The sequence below is a fragment of the Aythya fuligula genome, chromosome 1 (assembly GCF_009819795.1).
Source record: "Aythya fuligula isolate bAytFul2 chromosome 1, bAytFul2.pri, whole genome shotgun sequence".
NCBI lineage: Eukaryota > Metazoa > Chordata > Aves > Anseriformes > Anatidae > Aythya > Aythya fuligula.
The window spans coordinates 188,314,579-188,336,425 of NC_045559.1; the positions used below are offsets into that span (position 1 = coordinate 188,314,579).

Below are 21,847 nucleotides of genomic sequence, written 5' to 3' on the forward strand. Positions count from 1 at the left end.
TAAAAAGAATCGTAGGAAGGCAACTGATGAGATTCCAGTATACAGGAACTAAAACAGTGCAGTACTACCTCTCATGACAGCTGACCCTGGAGACATCTGAATTGTAAAAAAATTACAGAATCACAGAATCACAGAGTCACAGAATTTCTAGGTTGGAAGAGACCTCAAGATCATCGAGTCCAACCTCTGACCTAACGCTAACAGTCCCCACTAAACCATTTCCCTAAGCTCTACATCTAAACGTCTTTTGAAGACTTCCAGGGATGGTGACTCCACCACTTCCCTGGGCAGCCTGTTCCAATGCCTCACAACCCTTTCAGTAAAGAAGTTCTTCCTAACATCTAACCTAAAACTCCCCTGGCGCAACTTTAGCCCATTCCCCCTCGTCCTGTCACCAGGCACGTGGGAGAACAGACCAACTCCCACCTCGCTACAGCCTCCCTTGAGGTACCTGTAGAGAGCGATAAGGTCGCCCCTGAGCCTCCTCTTCTCCAGGCTGAACAAGCCCAGCTCCCTCAGCTGCTCCTCGTAGGACTTGTTCTCCAGGCCCCTCACCAGCTTCGTCGCCCAAGCACCCCGCTCAAGCACCTGCTCAGCACCCGCTCAAGCACCTCGATGTCCTTCTTGTAGCGAGGGGCCCAAAACTGAACACAGTACTTGAGGTGCGGCCTCACCAGAGCTGAGTACAGGGGGACGATCACCTCCCTAGCCCTGCTGGTCACACTGTTTCTGATACACGTACTTTGATAAAACTTAGATTCTACCACAACTTTTAGGATTTATTGAGATGTTATTAATGTACTGGTGTTGTACCATTGTCATTGACTTATGGAAAAACCTATAAGGACTTCCATGGGTAATGGATATTTTCTAACAGAAGACAGGTAAGACAGTGAAATGCTTTCCTTTGGAGGCCTCAGATGAAATCACCAGACAGAGCACAGAGCATCCCAGTTATGCCCAGCCCCATGGTGAGGTCTGCACAGAGCCTGTTAGGCACAAGGTGCCCCAGCCTCCTGCCTCCTCACACTGAACGAAGGACGTGTCTGGTGGCTCATATCCCACATGTTTCTGTACTGCTTTATGACTGTCCATGTGCCACATTTTGAAACCCTCATACCTACCTGATCTCAGAGCATCCTGACTGGCTTCCCACTCCCTTTACATCATTATGTGTGCATAACAAAATATTTCTGTACACATATAATAGAAGGGGTGTAGAATATGCTTAAATATATATTTTTATTTATTTATTTATTTATGTGCATATATCACATATAAATATATTTAAATATGATAAGAAAACAAGGACCACACAAACCAGAGAAACCAGCCATCAGGTTCATGAATAGGAAACTTTTGTTTTGAGATGTACTTTGAGTTTAAACTGGGCCTGTTTAGCCTGGAAAAGAGAAGACTGAGGGGAGACCTCATCAATAAATAAATATCTGAGGGGAGGGTGTTGAGAGGATGAAGCCAGTCTCTTTCCAGTTGTGCCCAGCAAGAGGACGAGAGGCACCGGGCACAACCTGAAGCACAGGAGGTTCCAGCTGAATATGAGGGGGCACTTCTGTGCTGTGAGGTGACAGAGCGGTGGGACAGGCTGCCCAGAGAGGCTGTGGAGTGTCCTTCTCTGGAGATATTCAAAACCCCTCCTCCCCACCACAGCCACTGCTCACCCACTCCTCACCTCCAGCCTGGGCTGGCTGGCTGAGCTCACAGCCCTTTTTATACCATCCCGTGGCAGCTGTGACATGGGCATGGCCAACGTCATGCTGCTGTAACATGGTCACCGCATCACAGGGTGGGTGCTCGGAGCTGGTGGAAGGCCCAGCCCTCAGCTGCTGGTACAAAAAGGGCTGCTGCTCTTCTGCCTTGCTCAAACATAGCAGGATGGACAAAAAACAGAACTCTGGGGGGAAATGGCTGACATGGAGAGCCCACCATCACTCCCATCTGTGTGGGGACAGCCTCATGTGGGGCTGTTGTCACTCCAAGGCCCGTCACTGCCCTCTCCCCACCTCCCCTTGGCCTCCTCATGGTGGCAGAGACCAGGGAGAGGGAGGTGGAGCTCAGCATGAGGGGGCAGACAAATAAATGGGGTGTCTGAACACCAGGGAGCAATCCAGGTGTTTAACATGATCGCCTCGTGCCACTTTGGCTGTCTCACGTCCTGATACCCTACGTGCATGCATGAAATGGTCAGATAGGACACTGGGCCTGGGATCAGCCAGGTGGGATGCACAAGGGCAGCTCACGTTGTCCCAGATACTTAATGGCAATGCCCAAAAGTCCATTGTCTCTGTCTGTGGGCAGGTAGCTCACCCCTGCTGCACAGAGTGGGGCTCAGCCGTCAGGACTATGCTCTGCAGTGTCACTGCAGATGCTGCGAGGAGACTCCCCCCTGACTCAGAGCTGCTGAAGTAGAACTGGGCAGGGCTGAGGTAAATGCACCCACAGCCTACACTCTGAGAGGCTGTCATCAAAGTATTATTATTATTATTATTATTATTATTATTATTATTTATATTATTTATATTTATATTGTTTTCCTGCCCACCTGTGAAGCAGTAATACACACAGAAGACTCTAGAGACACTCAAGAAGACAAATGCCTATTTCAGGGGACAGAATTCCTGTGACCACTTTCCACCTTTATCAAAGTGGAAATTCCATGTTTTGTAAAATTACAGCAATTCGTAGGGTCATTATGAGGAAGCCTACTGTACACTGTGATGTATTTCATACCTGTAAAGAGAGAGGTAACTATTTGTTTCTAACTGAATCCAGCACATCCTGAAGCAGACTTCTTATCACAGGTCCGAGAGGTCAACCGAGGATTGTTTAATACTGTGGCAAATAACATTTTTCATGATAATACAAGCCGAAACAGAATCACAACAGGATTAACATTTTGCTAGGTTTAATACTGCTGCCTTCCTAGGATTAAATGAATAAATAAACAAAAATGACCGGTCCTATTGCATTTATGAAACTTTATTCGGAAGTTTTAAATGATCTACTATTTCCAAAACGAGAAGCACAAAACCAGAACTTAAATGGCGTCAGAAGCACATACCTGCAGTGTGGCTTCTGGAGGTGGAGTCTGTTTTGTATGACCTAAGCTGACTCATTTCTCCTTGAGTTTCTGGGATCTAGGTAGACATACTTAGCTCACTTAGCTCACATTCCTGCAGTTCCTGAGATCTACCATAGGGCTGAGGACTTTCTACCTGACAGCACACACTGCTCCTAACCTGAATGCCAGCCAGGCTAGCACCCTAACAGGGGCATGGTCTTCACATCAACAGCACAATAACTGCATATGCACATGTAATTGTGCTGGACAGTGCCCCACTAACATGGCCACGCTTACTTCTAGACCTGAGCTGCATGAATCAGGCAGTTGTGTTCACTGGAGGGCTTGAGGTCCTCCAATAACATGGTGACAGTGCTTTGGAAGCACACAGCTGCTGTTTCCTGAAGGGATTCCAGGTGTACCAGTCCCCACCAAGGATCACTCTACAGCCTGAAGTCCAGGAGGGATCTCACATTTTGTCTTCCTACGTGCAGAACATCTCACCCAGCAGAAGGAGGAGGCCACACCTAAGCTGCCTACTAAGAATGCCTCCTGGCCCATGTCAGGCTTCGGGCCATGCCAGGGAATTGTTTGGGAGACTGCTAATAGTCACGGGCCAAATCTGTACCAGGGAGCATGCTGATGGTCTTACAGTAGGGGTGGATACACAAATCAGCATCCCTGCTTTAGGCCTGCCAGAGCAGGCAGCGTTTTGTTTCTAGCAGAGACACAGCCATAGTTAACATGGTTTGGAAGGAGCTGAATTTGGACTACATCATTTTGACTGTCAGCAGGACTTACCCTTCCACTGTTGTAGTCTGATCACACGACTTTCTGTAAAGCTCTTGCAAAATAATGTGCAAATACACTGTAACCCAAACCATGACATAATCAGATCCTCATGCTGTAAGAAACAACATGTTCCAGAAGTTCCTGGGAGTTTGTGCAGAAATGGAATAAAAGTGCAACTCTTTGTTTGTAAAACACAGAATTTCACATAATGCAGCTGCGCATCTGGGCAAACAAAACCAAGAAATTCCTACTGATCAAATCTGTCTATAGGAGTGTTTCTGCAGACTAAGGTTGGCTGTGAACCATATCCCAAACAATTAATAATTCATCCCACTTTACCACGGACTTGTCTGTGCAATTGCAGTATTTAAGTAGATGCTTTTGTTAGAAGACTGTGACTGTATTGTCTTTTCCTTTGTTTTCCAGCTGTATCCTGTGACGGTCCCAAACACTCTCTCCCACTTTAATTAGTCATACTTCGTTCCACTGCTACTTGCAGCTGAGAATGCTTCCTCCTGCCTGTTGTGACCTGGAGGCCCAGGTCTTCCAAGACTGTAAGCCCTACAGGAAAGAACTACTGCAATATGCAGGAATATGTCATCCCAGGACCAGAGCAATAGATACGGCAGCACTGAAGATGATAGCAAGAGAAAGATGGGTGCAAAATGTGGGCATAAAGTCACCTGCCTGGGCCCTTCTCTAAGAACTGTTCAGCTCAATTCCCTTCCCACCTCCCCTGTCCATCTAACCAAATTAATTGAAAAAATAAGCACTGTTGTACTGGATGTTAAGTGCCAAGGTGCTGGCAACCAAGGGGTTGCAGGGGTGGCTTCTGTGAGAAAAGGTTGAGGATGTCCCATGCCTGACCTGGCCAGTTCCAGCTGGCTCCACAAAGGACCAGAATAAAGCAATACAACAATAGTGCACACGTTGTGTTGACAGGTGTGTACTGTCTTTGGACTACTGTCAAGGAGTGGAGAAAAGTAAAATCATAAAGGCAGAAATAAAATAGGTGGCACCCACTACCTTATGTTTTTTTCCTTCCTGTACCCACTCACTTTAAACCCTGAAAACCCAACCTAATTGAAGAAAGACTAGCAGATTGCCAAGAGACTGCAGAATGGCCCTGGTTGAGTGACACACAGACTAACATTAAGATACTTTCTTCAGTATTAGTTTAAGTGTTTCACTGAATTGTGGCCTCAGAAATGACCAAGGTCATATCCAGCATTTTCAGGAAGTCAATCCACATGCCTTGAATAAATCCTAGCTTTGAATGATGGATACGGAACTTCCAACTTTATAATATTGCTTTGAGGTATCTCACAGTGAAAGGTGAAATTTTAGAGACTGCTGCATTTCATACTATCAACGTATGTATTTCTGAAAGTGAAAATTTTATACATTTGATACAGCTTACGCTGAGTTTGAGTGCCTGTGTAGTTTTTATGCAGGAGTAAAAATAAAATCTGAGGGGGTTATTTATTTTTATCTCCAAAACTGTATTTTTAACATATGGAACCATAAATAAAAAGTGTTTTCTGGTATTTTATCAAAACCCAATAAAAAAATCATCACAAAGGAGTATTTTTCTGCTAAAACTTTTAAAAGGAGAAAAAAGAGCGGAGCATATATTATTCTGGAAGCAAATCTTCTCCTAGTTCTTCATCAGCAAAGTCATCTTCCTCGGTTCTCTTTCTTGCTGCAGTTTTCGGTCTTTCTGCTTGTGGGCCAAGTGGATCTACGTAGGAGGCATCTAGGGTTTAAGCAAGCACATTTGAAACAGTTACCTACAAGTAATTTTCGTTTTGCTTTAAACATATACAATCAAACATAAGACTCCTTTTTAACGTGACACATCTGTAAAAAGTGTCTTTGAAATGCAGACTAGAAACATCATACAAACACTGAAGGCAAACACCACATTTGGGCACTGCACAAGGGCAACGTTACCTGAGTTCTAATGTACAAGCTCTCTCTCAATTATTTATTTTTTTTTACATTTTTTTTTTTCTTTATTTCAGTATAGACATTAAGTGAGAATAAGACTTCAGAAAGGTGCATGGAACAGGAAGGTGGTGATAGTCAAGGAAGGGCATTCTAGGAAGTAACACATTCCATGAGGATTAGGGTTTTTAAATCCCTTATACCCCCTTTGAAAATTCAGCTTTAAGGTTGCAGCAGACAAATATCAAAAGTAAATAAATATTTACATAGGCCACATTTCTTAACATTTATAATTACTTTAAAGTGAGTTCTGAAGAATTCAACTAAATCTGGGGGAAAATGCTTTCCTAAGTGTGTAATTATACTTGCCCTTCCAAGAACTTAATTTTTCTAACTCCCCTCTCTTTGAGGGCCAGAAAAGTCAGAAGGTGTAAGCTGCCCACTTGCCTATTTCTTTACTGCTGCTACTTTCATAGGGTTCATTTGTTCCAGGCAAAGCTTTTAGTTTGGCACTCAGTTTTTCCCCTTTGGTACCACCAGTATCTGGAAGAAAAGAAAAAAAAAAAATTAGATGACAAGTAACATGCTGTCATGTTCTGTGAAATCATGATACGAGATAAATTAAGCTACTATCTGTCAAACAAGATTTGGATGAAACCATCTTTTCACGATGGATACAGTACTCATTTGTAATAGTAGTTATTACAACACAATGGGTACTGTGTGCATGCATGTGTGTGTTCTAACGTCTTTTTTTCTCCTAATACATAGCTTTATTTATTTTGGAGTAAACATACTAATCTATTTCTGCTTCAAATGCTGACATTTCAGTTGCTTATAAATTACAGCCACATTTTGGAGTTAAAATAACCATGATAAATATAAGCACTGTCACAGTGCATTTTGACATTTCGTATGCCTGTGTGCTTACTAATATATTAGCTTGATCCACCTGTTGAATGCTGTCAAGGTTAAATACAACATTAACTTTGCTTTAAATTAGAAGAGTATATTTGGCATGTGTTGTCTGCACGGCAGGCAGGCACAGTTCATGTATACAGACCATCTCGGCCCCGCATCCTGCTGTAAACACCGTGCTGGCAGCTCAGCTTGCAGCGGGGCCCCCAGGAATGTGTCAGCTCTGAGGGCTGCCTCGTGCCCAGACAACGTCAGATTAACATTCTCTTGCCACAGCAGTATTCCAGACACTTTAAATATTCTGTTCACCTCTGAATCTCGTTTTCACATTCATGGCAAGCTTTCAATCTCACTTGCTACAACAGATTTTTATTCTTTTTTTTTTTTTTTTTTTGTTCTCCTAGGCGAAAATGTCTCGTGTTTGGCTTGGTGTATTTACAAGGCAGGACGTGCCATGCAGCCAAATACAAACACACAGCACAAAACAATGCGGTTATGAAAACTCCATCTGTAAGGAAGAGAAATGGGTTTAATTCAGCAAACATTAATTACCAAGTCTGGACTTGGCAACACATTCCCATTGTCTTACTGCACATGTTCTTTTTATGAATTTATTACAATTTAAAAAATATTCTTCCACAAAGTGGACAATCCTTCATTTCTCTGTAAAAACTACTGCAGACTGGCGTTTAATCAGGCCTAAATCGGCAGAAAACGTTTCTGCTTTGAAAAAGATCTAATGCATACAGCCTAATACATGTATGTCAAATGGTTAATATGTTTACAGGATACAGATTATGTCTGAAATTTCAAAGCAAGAGAAATCAACTTTAACATTCCTTGACCTCCTTTTGCTCAATTCTCTGTGACAGGTGTACAGTTAGAGGACAATACAGAAATGGTTTGCAGGGAAAAGAATAGAGTAGTAATACACACAGAGCCTTGTGAAAGGGAAAACAAGCAATTTACATAATGAAGAAAACTGGAAGTAGTGAAGAGACAAAAAGATAGGAAAGATACAGCAGAAACCACAAGAGGGGAAAACTGAACGCATCAGAGGAACTACATTAATGAGAATCATACAAGCAGGTTGAAAAACACCTTCAAGATCATCAAGTCCAACCATCAAAGTCCCACCACTAAGCCATGTCCCTTAGTTGCACATCTACACGTCTCTTAAATACCTCCAGGCATGGGGACTCTACCACTTCCCTGGGCATCCTGTACCAAAGCCTGGCCACCCTCTCCATGAATAAGTTCTTCCTAATGCCCAATCCAGACTTTAGCAATGTCCATTACCCCCCGGCATAACTTGAGACCACTTCCTTGCATCCTATCAATTATCACCTGAGAAGAGACCACCACCCTCCTTGCTGCCTCCTTGCAATCCCATTTCAGGTAGATGTAGAGAGTGATGAGGTATCCCTACAACCTCCTCTTCTCCAGAATAAACAGCCCCAATTCCTTCTGTCACTCCTCATAAGTCTTGTTTTCTAGTCCTTTCACCAGCTTTGTTGCTCTTTGCACACACTCAAGCAACTCAATGCTATTCTTGTAACGAGGGGCTCAAAACTGAACAAAATATTCAAGGTGTGGTCTCACCAGTGCCACATACAAAGGGACAATTGGTTGGGTCCAGAAAGGAAGAACTTGGTGTAGTGAAAATAAAAGATCAGAAGATGGTATATATAAGGTTTTCCACTACAAAGGAGGTAAAACAAAGTTTCAGTGATATTACCCGATGAAGCTGAAGGATTTGGTATTATCCAAATGAAGAAGAAAGGATGGTAGACAAAACAAAATGACTGAGATAAACCTCATATGCACAAGTTACCTGAACATCTTACTGCCCTAAATTGAACAATGTTAAACAACCTTTCTTGGACATCCTAGGATCCTTAAATTTTATTAGGACTATGCCAAAAACAAGAATGAAGCACTAAGACCAAAACTGTAAGACAAATTTTCTCCTATTTTCTCTTTCCCATCCACTACTAGATGTACAACCCCTGAAGTGCCTCACCAGTTGCTCTCCTGCATAACCTTGATTTTCCCTGAACATTTACTGCTGTGATCGAGTTGCCCCAAATGGCCATCCTGAGCAGCAAGATGCCTGCAGGACATTCAGCACGCAACCTCCATGCCTAAGTTCCCCTTCCAGTTTATGAATCAGTACCGTCAACAGGATTCTGAGTGCAAATTATAGTGAGGAAATGTAACTGTACACACAAATGTAGCTTTTTAGGATCCAGTTGTCCAAACACGTTATTTATTGTCAAGTTAGTGAACTGAACTAGCCCACTAACAAAACAAACTTTTTTTTTTCAAGTTTATCAGCAAATTAATGCAGCTCACCTTACCTCTGGTGTGACCATTACAGAAAGCATGGAAGGAAGGTTAAGATCTCTTTTGGTAGCAGCCCACAATTAGAATTAAGCTAATACATGAAACTACATGAAGTCTCTAAGGGCTGCACTATGCTCTCAGAGTACCTAAGAAAGTGGAAGAAGAGTATCTTTCTTTTTATAAGTACAGCTGGAAGAGAATAAGAGGTGGTTGACACCATCTACCTTACATGTAGATGTCAGACAGCAGCTCAGGACATGAGGGATCTGGCTTCAATGCCTTCCTTCACCTGAGGGACATCAATCCCACAGCTCCCATCTTTCAGGAAGAGTCCTAGCTGATGAGCCATTTGAGGTATGGCCTTTCTCAAAAGTCTGCCATGGAATAAGGATTTGGCTGCCAACATGGTAGCTATGCAAAATTCTGCTGACCATATAACTATCTGCCAGAACTTTAAACCTCATCTTGAACTTACTTTTTTATAGCTCTGTTTGTAGATAAATCATCTATATGTTTTTATTCAGTATACAAACTTAACTTTGCCAAAGTTAAGGAACATTGGCTTGCAATGCAGAGCTCAGGATTTTGGTATCCTACACCAAATAGAACTTCACGGGAAGGAATTTTTTTTAAAGTAGTTCATTACAAACATACTTACTTGTAAGGTACGAGGGGTGAGTTTTACAGTTTCTACTTGTGCCTCCTCTGAGGAGTGAAACTAACTTCCACTGAACTAATAGATAGTAAATTGACAAAGGTAATATTGGGATAAATGATAACAATAAATACTCTGGATCAAGGGCTTTTTTTTCTTTTTCTTTCTTTTTGGTACTAACAGTACAGCTTTACATGTTAACATCTGTCTGATTGCATTTGCCATCAAAGGACTACAGGTAAGCATTTCTCAAACTGCAAACAAACTCTATCTGCATTACCTGAGTAACTGCACAAACCAATTAAATAAAGTGTTTGAATAAAGGAAAAATGAGTGCTCAACTAAATTGCTTTCTTTCTCCAAGAAAACCTTCACTGCAATGAATACATGCTCCTACTTATTGTGCTTTTATTTAAAAGCTATGTGATTACTGTAGCTTGTGTGGAAGCCAGTCCCTGCGTACCACTCTGGGTTGGTAACGTGGATGCATGCACATAAACTGACTGCAGGAATATGGCTCCAGATCTTGGTTAAAAAAAACAAAATTAACTGATTAAGCAGAGCTTGGCAATATATTTTTTAAAGATATATTTACTCTATAAAATGTTTACACTTGAGACTTGGATTATCACACTGACATCATCTTCCCCTCACGTTCTGTGTGCAATAGCATCAACTGGGAGCTATGCATATAAAGACACAAATTCTGCGTGTTGATATCTGTTACAGTGCATTCCTCCTCTCATCTGGTTAAGAAGTCATGCCCATAATGCTGCATTTAGGATATTTACTAAAATTATGCATTAAATCTATAATGTTCTCTTCATTCAGATTTGTTCAACCTCCATACAAAACCTAATCTGAATTAATTCCTCCCCATACAATTAAAAACAAAATACAAACCAACATCAAAAGAATCAAAGTATAAAACTTAGGTTTTTTAAAAATGGTTAATTCTACGTGGCAGAATAATGAATAAAGCAACATATTACAAAAGTAATCCTGTCTTGGAACAACCCTATTTTAAGCACTGACATCTAGCAAAAAAAAAGATTTCAAATTTGTGTTTCTGTACTTCCAGCTTAGGAAGACACCCATGTGTATAACAATACAACCCATAAAATCCATGATATTTATATTTATATTTATATTTTCAAGGAACCTCACAAGTTACAATTACAGTGATGAGATAAATGTATCAGAAATTCTTCCAGTATCACAAAGGACATAAATTAGAATTTTTAGTACCATTTTACTCATCAGGAAAGATCAAAAGGTAAGTTTGTTTGATAGTCTACCTCCGTAAAATGTTCAAGTAAAGAACTGCATAGTGGGGTAATAATTTTTAAAACTGCAGATGTTTCATTAAATCCAGAATGTGTTTAAATGCAGCTCTTTGCACCTTTCACATTTGGGATGAAGGCACCTTCTTCGGCTAAGAGAGGACTGTTTTGATGTAATTTGAACAGTGAGTTCCATGTAGCAGACAGAACATCATATTAAAACTGAGGAAAGAAGTGAGAAGCAGGTGCAATGTTTTAGCTCCAGAGCAGTTCATTTTGCTTTGAAATTTTGTTGAATTAAATTTGTTTCTGGTGTGCCAGTTAAGCTAACTCCTTAGGTGAGTTCAGATACAGCAAACAGATTAAGATATTCTTGTCGTTCAGATATTTTCCCTTTCCATTTATAAAAAATAAAACCTAAAACACAACTCTTAAAAAAAAAAATCACAGTACGCACAGCAGATGGAACCACCCCACAACAACTTGTAATTAATGAGGCACGAATAGACACACAAAACCTAGTAAATATAAGTGATTGTGCAGTTCTTGCTGCAGAGTAACAGGAGAATCTCCTGCCTCAACCACAGTGAAGATTGTTTAGGATGCTTATTGCCTTAACAACTCAGAAAATGCTTGCGTATTATTTGAAGAGATCCCTATAGGGTGCTATAGGGTGTTTGAATACAGGATGTTTGTTTGGGATGGAAAAACCCATTTCACCTCTAATACTATCACATGTTAAATGATAAAGGGAAAAGACGCCTAAATTATTCCCGTGCATTTTCCTTCCCAAATTCATCTGGACAGGCTTAGGTAGCAAGGAGAATGCAAAACGTTCAGCCTTTCATCTTCTGAATCCGGCGTCACTTCTTTGGGCTTCTGTCCGAGACTGCACGACTCCTCATACACACAACTCCCCTCTCATCTGGTACAAACCTCCTCATTCAGAGAGCAGGGCAAATGCGGAGACCAAGTAAACACTGCTACGGCAATGTATGCCTTAAGGTCATACTTTCACTTATCTATGAAAGGCCTTATGGTCTCGAACAGTGAAAATCTCTTACAGTAGTGAAACCCACAATGTCCGAACTTCCAAGTTCTGGATGTTAGTATCACATCTCGGTAAAATATGGAAAAGTGAGTATGAAAACAAGAGATTATTGAAAAGGAAATCTCTGAAAACTGCTGCAACTTTGATATGCTCTTAAAAATACGTATTTTTTTCTTTCTTTTTTCTTTTTTTAATTAACAGGAAAAGTTTTAAGGGATTATATCAGTGTAATTTCCTTCCAATGTGAATCAAAAGGAACAAAAATCATTAATCTGATATTCATGAAGAGAAGAAACATTTATTTATAGGAAGAGTGAACAAATGTGTTCAATTTTGGGTAGGCATTTTAGATGTAATGCTTATTCTTCTCAAAATACAAGACTGGACTTTAACTGACACTCAGATACTAGTTTTTTTGGTTGCCCTTTTTCCATTCTGCCTACCATCAATGCATACTGTAATCATATTCTTCAAATTATGGTTTGGTGCATCTCATGTTTCTTCTGTTTTAATTTATATTGGCAAAATAACAGGGGTACAAACCCTACAAAGTAAGGTTTTAAGTGCAAACCTTGTCGATTTCTCTTTCCTCTTAGCTTCCTCTTTAAAAGCAATTTTAAATAATAAAACAAAATTCCTAAAACAAAGAAGCCTGAACTATTAATGCACCTACTACAAATAATATAGAGACAAAATACTTGAGGGGAAAAAAGTCTCCTAGGGATGCCAGTAAGTATGGAGACACTGAGCTGGTAAGAGGAAAGAAATAAAACCTGCATCATACTTAAAATATTTGGAATGCATACACACTTCATTTAGCTAGTAAGTACTTTCATTTAGCTAGTGAGTACTGAACTAAGGATGATTCCATGCCTCGCAGGGTTCAGTAATGACAACAAATCCCTCATACAATGAAGGAAAACGGTCCCTTTTGGTCTTGGCAACAGCACTGGAAGAGATGAAACTCAAAATGCCTATAAATGTTTCTTTTCTTATATTGAAGTCATTAATATTTCCAAAGCGTATTAAGATCTTAAAATAAAGTAGCCATTGTTTATATTTCATGCATGTCTCCATACAGGCTGCGTACAGAAATTTCTTACACTGTAAAACACAGATTCATAACCCGGGTGAACAACGCTAAACTTTGGACAAAATGTTTGGACCTTCAGGTTTCTTTCAGTCTTCCTCAAGAAAAGGCAGACAAACGACAATGTAGTCCTTAACAGTTGTTGCTGCAAGTGTGCAGCTTCTTCACTGATATGGAAGACTGACTCCCCAGAGTCAACATTTCTAGTTAAAAAATAAGTAATGCCTTGACTCCTTTCATATAAACATATATATCTACATTCACCACAACTTTTAATTAAGAATCCCCTCCAAAAGTTAAGTCCAGGCTCAGTACAGGACCTTCTTTGTACCTCTGCTTGTTTGCTGAGTCATTTGCAGAAAGGTTGGATCTTTGGCACTTTGTATACCAGCAGCTTCCCAAACATGCTCTTACACAGGCTTGTTCCCAAACTGTTTTTTTCCATTCTTTCATGAATTTGACACAGTATCTTGAGCAACAATCTAAGAATTACTGATAGGACAAATTCTAGGTCAGTTCTGACCTTGCTTATCCCCTCAGCCTCTTCGTTTGCAACTGCTCTTCTCCGATTACTCTGATTATGAAGGGTGCAAAGCCTTGGAATTAGTGGAGTTTGCAGTCTAAGTTCCAGAAGTACTCAACTTTTTTAAGGGAGAGATAACATTTCTTTTTCTTTTTCCTTTCTCTCTCTCTCTCTCTCTTTTTTTTTTTATTTAATAAAACTTTCCAGAGATATTTCTGTTTTTAAAGAAAGTATTGATGAAGTGATAGTTTGTGGGATTAATGTTGTCTCAGCATTTATCCAGTTTGGTTATTATTTATATTCTCTATTGCTAAATTACCAACTCTCTTACTCTCTCTTTACACTTTTTTTCACTAAGAAGGGTAGATATAATGACAAAATATAGTTGTTAGAAAGCAAACCCTTTGTGCCATTTGCCTGGATGCCTGACGTTTTGCACAGCACTAAATACCCTTGTCTGCTCTTCATTTCTATTTATTGTAAGCCAAAGGAGATCCCCACTTTATGATAAAAGGTGTCCTGATGCTCTCTCACACTGCTGTTTTGCTGGCACCTCTAGCTGATTGTCTCATCATAGAGCTTATGTTACAAAGGACAGTCCAGAAACATTTCCATCCCTCTGTGTTACCAAAATAAGGACCTTCACCCCAGGAACTGTTTTGACCTGAGGCCCAGAACAGGTATAATTCAATCTTAGACGAACAATGTTTTTTTCTACTTAACAAGAAATGATTTAAAAGTTTCCTTAGTGAAACTACTGAGCTAAAAAAGGAATGAGGTCTCTCTTAAGAATCCAGTACTCAGTCTTAACTCCTAGATAAATCAGGAGAGCAGTCTTCCTAAATGCAAAATAATTCTAAGGTCATTTTAAGATTATTTCCATGACCCTAAAGAATTGGATCAATGTAGTAAAACATATGTTATATAGGTGGGGAAATAAAATTACCAGCTAAGAAAAAAAAATCATAAATTGTTTCTCTGTAAAAGGAAGGGAAGAAAAGCAAGAATTTCTAGGGGAGATCTTTTATGACACCCACCGATGTAAGATAAAAGTAGAATACAAAGAAACCGTTTCCTATTTGAGTCAAAATGGATTTTTTTCCAGCTGGCTGAAGTAGCCCGAAGTCTGGTAGTTTCCTTAGAAAGGCAGCGGGGAACAGTTAGGTTTAACAGTACTAATGTTTCATGAATTTAATAATGGGAGGGAAAAATCATTAGTTCTGCAGTATGCAGACTGCCTAGTGCAGAAAAAGCTAAGCAGGAAAGCTTCCAGACTTACCTTGCTAGAGTTTTATATTTATTAAACTCAGCATTGTGAATCTATAGGAGCACAGAGACATAACAGTCAGAGAGTGAGCTTTTCTTTGTGGATGCTGCTAGGACTTCAAATCTGCCATTCTGGGAAAATGGGAGGAAGGAGCTCAAAGGTAGTACAGGTGTCTGCTTATTACAGGGTTCATTGCACAAAATAGCCTCTTGAACTTGTAACAAACACTGCAAAAGACTAGATGGTGGGCACAAAATTCCCTTTTCTCCATGCTAAATAAAGATACAACGAACTTCTGTAGTTCATGGCTTACCCATTCTGCTTCATATAATAAATGACTCCTTATAGTAACTATTCCAAATTTCATCCCAGGTTAATGGAATAAAAATGTTCAAGTCCACGGTATTAAAAACAAGTAGGAATTAGAGATACACCGAGATCTGTACATAAAACACCAACCTTAGACCAAATCCATGCTTTAAAACTGGTTGAGGTTTTGTACAGTAAGATAATCAGAAAGTCTGAAACAAAATTTGAGAAGTGCTTGCTTATTCCTCACTGCGTATTTATATGCATTTAGAAATGTAAGGAACTTTTACAAACACTTTAAGAAAAACTATCTTTAGAATCCTGTCAAGTCTGATATTTAAGCAGAGGCATTAAGTACTTACCGCCACCAGCATTTCCTTCTTTGCGGCTACGTGCACTGCCATCTCTGCCAGACTTAATGCGCTGGAGAACAGTGAAACAGGTTTGGAAAGAACAGAACAAAAAAAAAAAACATTTAGTAATATGCTTTAGAAATAATTACTGAAAACTCAACCTAGCTTATTACTGAACAGGAGAAGAGTATTAACCTAGGCTTACTCTACTGTAACTAATAAACCTTGTTTTTTCAAAGGACAAAATTATCCTCAAAGTCAGTGTTAAAAACAATGTTTACATAAAACTAGAGTCTTGTGAAATTCAATCAGAATATCTCAATAAATTATTTTCCTTCAGATAAAATTTATACGAGGAATGTGCATAAAAATAGTTCAGATGAACCTTTGTAAAGTACAGCTGAAAAAACAGGCAACATAGCCCTCCTTGCATGAGTTCAAAGTAGCCTCTGCCTATTAAAGTCTTGTAAATCCTACAAGCCTTTTATTATTGTAAAGATTCAAGGGAGGGAAAGTAGGGAAATCTATAAAAAGAACTATTCACTCCATAGATCTTACATTTTGAATACCTGGCACAGAACTGTATTTTACAGCAAAATTTAATTTGCTGTTGAGTGTTAAACGTAAGATAAAGGTGAAGGCAAATACTTTAAAAACTATGCTTAAAAAGGCAGCCCTCTTGCACTGAGGAAGGTACCATAAACATCTTCCAGCTGTGTTTTTTTAGGGTTATTTGAAAACTTCAACAGTTTATCAAAGCAATACCTCTGTATCACATGGCAGAACTGGCTTCTCCTGGCCAAATTTCTCATGCATATATCTTGTGAGTTACGAGAAGGTACATCTCAGTAAGGGACTTCTTTATGGACAGGTACAAATACTTGGCATTTAAAACACCTGGATGTTAATAAAGTAATCTCTGTATTTTTTGAATTCAGGATCTGCTTAAAACACGTGCACACTACCTAGCTATGTATTACTGTAGCTTCTTCACTTATTTTTTCACCAGAAAAATATCATAGAGTCTGGCAAAGCTGGAATGACACAGAAGTGAAAGAACTTCCAAGCTTCTTGCCAAAATGAAAAGGAAGAACCTTTAAATCAAAATTCACAGGACCCAGACAGGAAAGCAGCATGCCTAGCATGAAACCAGGAATGGTGTTGGAACTATCCAGTCTGGGACCAGAATTCTCATACTTTTTATTTATTTTGGTAAACCCTCAAGTCTATAATATGTTCTTTGAATTTTGGACTAGGTATGCTCTTCACTGTCCCGTGAAGCAGCATGCCCTTCAGGAAGAATGTCCAGACTATCCAAATGCTGAATGATCCCTCAGTCTGTCAGATGAAGTTCAGCTTTTGTCTGTCAGAAGGAAGTGGTCCCTATATGACAGTACCCTCACGGCATTTATATCATTGGACTTTACTCCCAAAATGTTACAGAAGTCCTAAAGCTTAAGCATATGAGTAATTCCTGTAAAGTTCCAAGTGAGTAGCTTATAAGTCATCCATACTAAAAGCAGACACTTAAAATAGGCCAGCGATTTCCACCCTAAAAATGCCTATTTCTCTCCTACGACTGCAAAAGAAATTTAAGGATGATCAGTCCAGATGTGGATGCCTGAAGGTAAATGCAGTAAATCCCCCCCCATGTTCGCACCTATCATCATTGCTTCACACCACACCCAATCAGCCTCCCCTTTTCAGTCATTAAGCTCTCTTAACGGAAATAAATGGTAATGTGTGTATATATCAACACCAAGAAAGTAGTGTGAACTTTTACACTAATACTTGCCTTTTATTAAACTGAAACATGAAAAAGAAATATTGATGCATTAAAAAACAGCATGAAGGTTACAGCAAAAATCCAATGCTGAGAGAAACAGGGAGAAAAACTTCGACAGTGAATGAACCCCGCAGATGTTCCCAGATTCTTGGCTGGAAGCATTTAACAACTTGCCCATATTTGAGAACTGCGTGAAACAAGTACTCCAGAATATTTATTTTGGTATAAAATCCATGTGGATATATTTATTCTGGCAAAATGATGCCAAAACAGCAACTTCTGATATATTTATTCTGGCAAAATGATGCCAAAACAGCAACTTCTGATAAATTTCTACACAGAGTTTGTGTGCAGACTTTGAAATGCAGGTATATTGCACTGGCATTTATCTTGTTCTCAGTATTTACTGAGTGCAATTAAGAAACCACAGGTTAGTCTAAAACTGGGAGCAGGAATTGAGTTGTATCTGGTTTTGTTAACTGAGAACAGCGTTCCTATTGGAAACTGAGGTGGTGAAATATTAAATTTGATAATTTTAGAGCCTGAAAATATAGTTTATGACTATATGCCCATGAATGACAGAAAGAATTTCCTAGGACAAAAATACCTAGTAATTTCCAACGCCAGATGGTAGACGTACGAATAAAACATACACACGCATACACACGCAGAATAAAACTTCAAACAAACAAACAAAAAAACGGGATGGAAAGCCAGACGTAATACCAACAGGAAAAAGGAACTGGAGGATTACTGTTTGCAAGACAGCGTTGTTGAGATTCTGTCCTGTGCCACCAGGCATCTGTACTGAATCCCATTGAGATTTCATTTAGGTACTAAAGTCCTTAAGCATAACACATGTGCTACTTAAATCTCAGTTCTTAAATAATTAGGCAATTTAATCTTTAATATTTGCTAGTAGCTTTTTCCCACCAGATAGTACAGAAATCTGTTCAGGAAAGCTCGGGTTTCCAACATGAAATGAACATGAGGAAATTTTACAAATTTATTTAATTTTTTGTCAAATTCAAATATCACTTTTCTTAAAAGAAAAATGTATTTTTCTTAGAGTTGTCATCATTTGCAGATGTATGGTACATAATTAAAATATTCAGTGCAAAAAATGCTGGAACTATATATCAGGAACTAGATTACCTCCCCATCTCCAGGGACCTCTCTACTTCTCACCAACTAAAATAATCCAGTTTTCAGCTCATTTCATCTCTGAACTTTCCCGAGTAAAGTACTGAGGTACTAGATGTTACTGCAAGGAAATATGATATTGAATTGATACTACCTAAAAACTAAGAAAAGCCTGTTTAACACAGTTCAGAGAGGCTTTCTGTAATTGTTTTGTAGAATAGGAATATTGTATCTGGTTATCTGCTTTGTTTACTGATATTATAGGGGAGACATAGGTGAATATTAGCACTACTACATTTTTAGACTGCTTTCTTTTGTTTATTTTTTGAAGTGCTCAAGTTTTACATTTACAGAAAAACCAAGCCAATATACTTCAACTAGCCCACAGAGCAAGGCTGTAGCATAAATATGGAATTGTTTGATCAGCATTCCCCTTTATGAGCTCTTTTCACTTTTGAAATGCCCCAGTCTACACATGCATACTTAGACTCTCTAGAATTGAAGTCAAATTGAAGTAACTAAGGATGTATTTACACATTATCTGGCATTGAAAGGGAGTCAGTGAGTCTTACTAGTTAAGTTAGGTAAGCCTTAATGTGTCCTAATGGAACGATGCAGCTTTCAGGCAATTCACTGGACAGGATGAGCAAGCTTGAATACTCTACAGCTCAGTAACACAGACAATGCTTCCAAATAAGAACCTGTTTTCAATTTTAAAATCTTACTTTATCACAAGAATAACAAGAAAATTATGAACACACACCCACACTGCTCTGAATACAACAAAAGTTGTGAGTTCCCATAGTTTTTTTTTCCCAGTTTAAAATTTGCCACTGACATGAATGATTTACTTCATACCTATGTAATTTATGTAATTCAATGTTGCAGTTTTGTATACAGCAAAAAGGAGTTCTATTACATGAACAAATTCTTACGCTCCCCCCCCCCCATCCCTCTATAGCTGCATTATTACTTGGCTGGTAAATATACTTCGCACAGTCTGGCAAATAAGTAGGAAAGACGACATTCCAGAGAGGCTGAATTATGTGGGTGGCTCCAGCATTCCCATCCCGTACACATAACCCATCTTTCGCTGGTCTTTAAAATCACAGAAAATTCAGTGCTCAAGAAAGATTCAGACAGATTTAATGCTGATGCACAATTCAAATGAATTAACTAATTCAAAAGTAAAAAATACCAAATGCAAAACATGAGCCTCTCCAAAACAGGAGAAATTAAATAAAATTAAATAAAAACTATTTTATTTTAAAGCATCAAAAATACTGTTTTGGCCTTGTGCAGTGAAACTATTATTGCAGAAAGAAACAGGCTTACCTGCTCTCTTATTTCTTTTAATTTTTCCACTTTTTTGAGCTTTGTCACATATTCTTGGACTTCTTTCAGTCCCATATCTGTGCAGAGACGAACTAAAAATCGGAGGCCTAATTGAAAAGCAAAACATTGTTAGAAAAAGGTTTACGAGGAGGTCACACCAGAAGTGCACTCTACCAGAACTGGACATACAGAAGGCAGCATGGAACACTGCAAATAGCTGGGAATACCAGGTGACTCCAGTCCAATAGCACTCTGCAAGTTACGGTATCATGCAAAAATTCAATACTTTCTGTGATGCAATGTCTATGTCCACAAAGTGCAAATACCATGCGTATACAAAGATGCAAGACGTATTGAATACTTCTGGCTCAGAATGTTTGTCAAATATTTTGGAAACTGGAAAGCATAATAATGGTACTAACTTATTACTGAGGAGCCACTACCAATAGCATTTTGTTGGAAATAATTTCACAAATGCCAAATTAATATATATATATATATATATTTTTACTGTTGCTCTAGGTGATTTTTTTTTTAGATAAGTATTAATTCTACAGAATAAAAACTACAGACATGAAGATCAAATATAACTGTAGGATGGAACCAAGAGGACCCCAAGAAACAGTCATCACCAGTCTCACAAAACACTGTTGCTATTCCCGTGTGTTTGTCAACATCCCTTTGAAAGCACTGCCTCTGAAGCAGCAACAAGTACCACACAATCCACTTCCCTCCTGACTACTTTCACAAATGTATTTTTTATTTTAGTGCTAAGTTAGTTTGCTGCTGCTTAAGTGAACTGCACCTGTTCACTAAAGGAACAGATAAGCATTGGAACTGGCATAAGGAAGAGGGCTGGGTGCATATGGCCAGGGAGGGAAGAGTGAAGAACCATGGCTCCAACAGCCAAAAACTGTTCTATTAGTTACATTTCTTGTCCCACTACTGCCTCAGTTTCGTAATTTGTAGAAACTATATTCAGAAAAACAATGGCATTTCTAAAAGGTTTATTAAATACTATGCTCCTCTGAAATGTAAGTAACCAATATGAACATAACATTTTGCTTATAATTTTGAGATGTTGTAGTATTAGATTTCTCTAAAACAGAGCTCTATGATTCCTCTTAAAAAAAAAAAAAGTACATTTGTTAAAGCAGAATGACACAATTTTATTTTAACATACAATAAACACTCTTCCCACATAAAATTTAAAATTGTAGGCTTATTGGTGACAACGTATTTTGGAATTAGTAAAAATAAGGCAGTGTGGGATGCAAGAGGATATTTAAAACAACCAGTGACAGGCTTTATTTTCTCCAGGGCTTTTTCACTTAGGATAGAGGTGTGACTGGTTCAGCAAAATGTCTTTTTAATTGTTCCTGCAAAGTTATGTTTCCAATAAAGCAGTTTGAAATTCTCTAAGGGTTTTCTAGAGACCAACTACTTGACCAAATACTTAAAAAACCCAACCCCAAAATCACATGAAGGCCTGAAAAATCATTATGAAGGCCTGGCTTTGGTAAAAAAAACAGTATAATTTTCTCATATCTGAAAACTTGCAGTGTGAGTTTCAACTGGTTGAGACTAGAGGTGAAAACGCATGTATTTTTAATCTCTTCTGATAAAACAAGTAAGTAGAATCTAGCATGTATGCAAGAGAATGAGCTCAACTGATCAGCTACTGTTAAAGTCTATTTCATCTTTCTTCAGCATTATCCTACTATCTCTTAAATCACACTTCATTGGTGTCACAAAAAAAGAGGCATTAGCATTAATTAAAGAAGTTAGTTCATGAAAATATTTTTATATGAAAAATACTTACATTATTGATTATTATTTCAATTAATACTCAATTAATACTCAATGAAGCAACTTACATTCAACGTTCTCTGGGAATTTTCTGTGAATGACTTTGTATTTCTCTAGAGCTTTCTGGTAATTACCTGCAAACAAAACAAACATCTCCTACC

At 38.8% G+C, this 21,847-nt stretch overlaps 1 protein-coding gene across 1 annotated transcript in view; it reads right to left on the reverse strand.

Moving 5' to 3' along the window:
• Window positions 1–5,456: 5,456 nt before the first annotated feature.
• Window positions 5,457–21,847, reverse strand: part of IFT88 (intraflagellar transport 88) — a 45,203-nt gene continuing 28,812 nt past the window's right edge. Inside the window, exons 22-26 of the mRNA XM_032198698.1 lie at window positions 21,755–21,820; window positions 19,878–19,984; window positions 15,623–15,683; window positions 6,266–6,361; window positions 5,457–5,627 (exon numbers count right to left, since the gene is read on the reverse strand). Coding sequence (XP_032054589.1) covers window positions 5,506–5,627; window positions 6,266–6,361; window positions 15,623–15,683; window positions 19,878–19,984; window positions 21,755–21,820 — 452 coding nt within the window. The 3' untranslated portion in view covers window positions 5,457–5,505. The remainder of the gene's footprint in view (window positions 5,628–6,265; window positions 6,362–15,622; window positions 15,684–19,877; window positions 19,985–21,754; window positions 21,821–21,847) is intronic.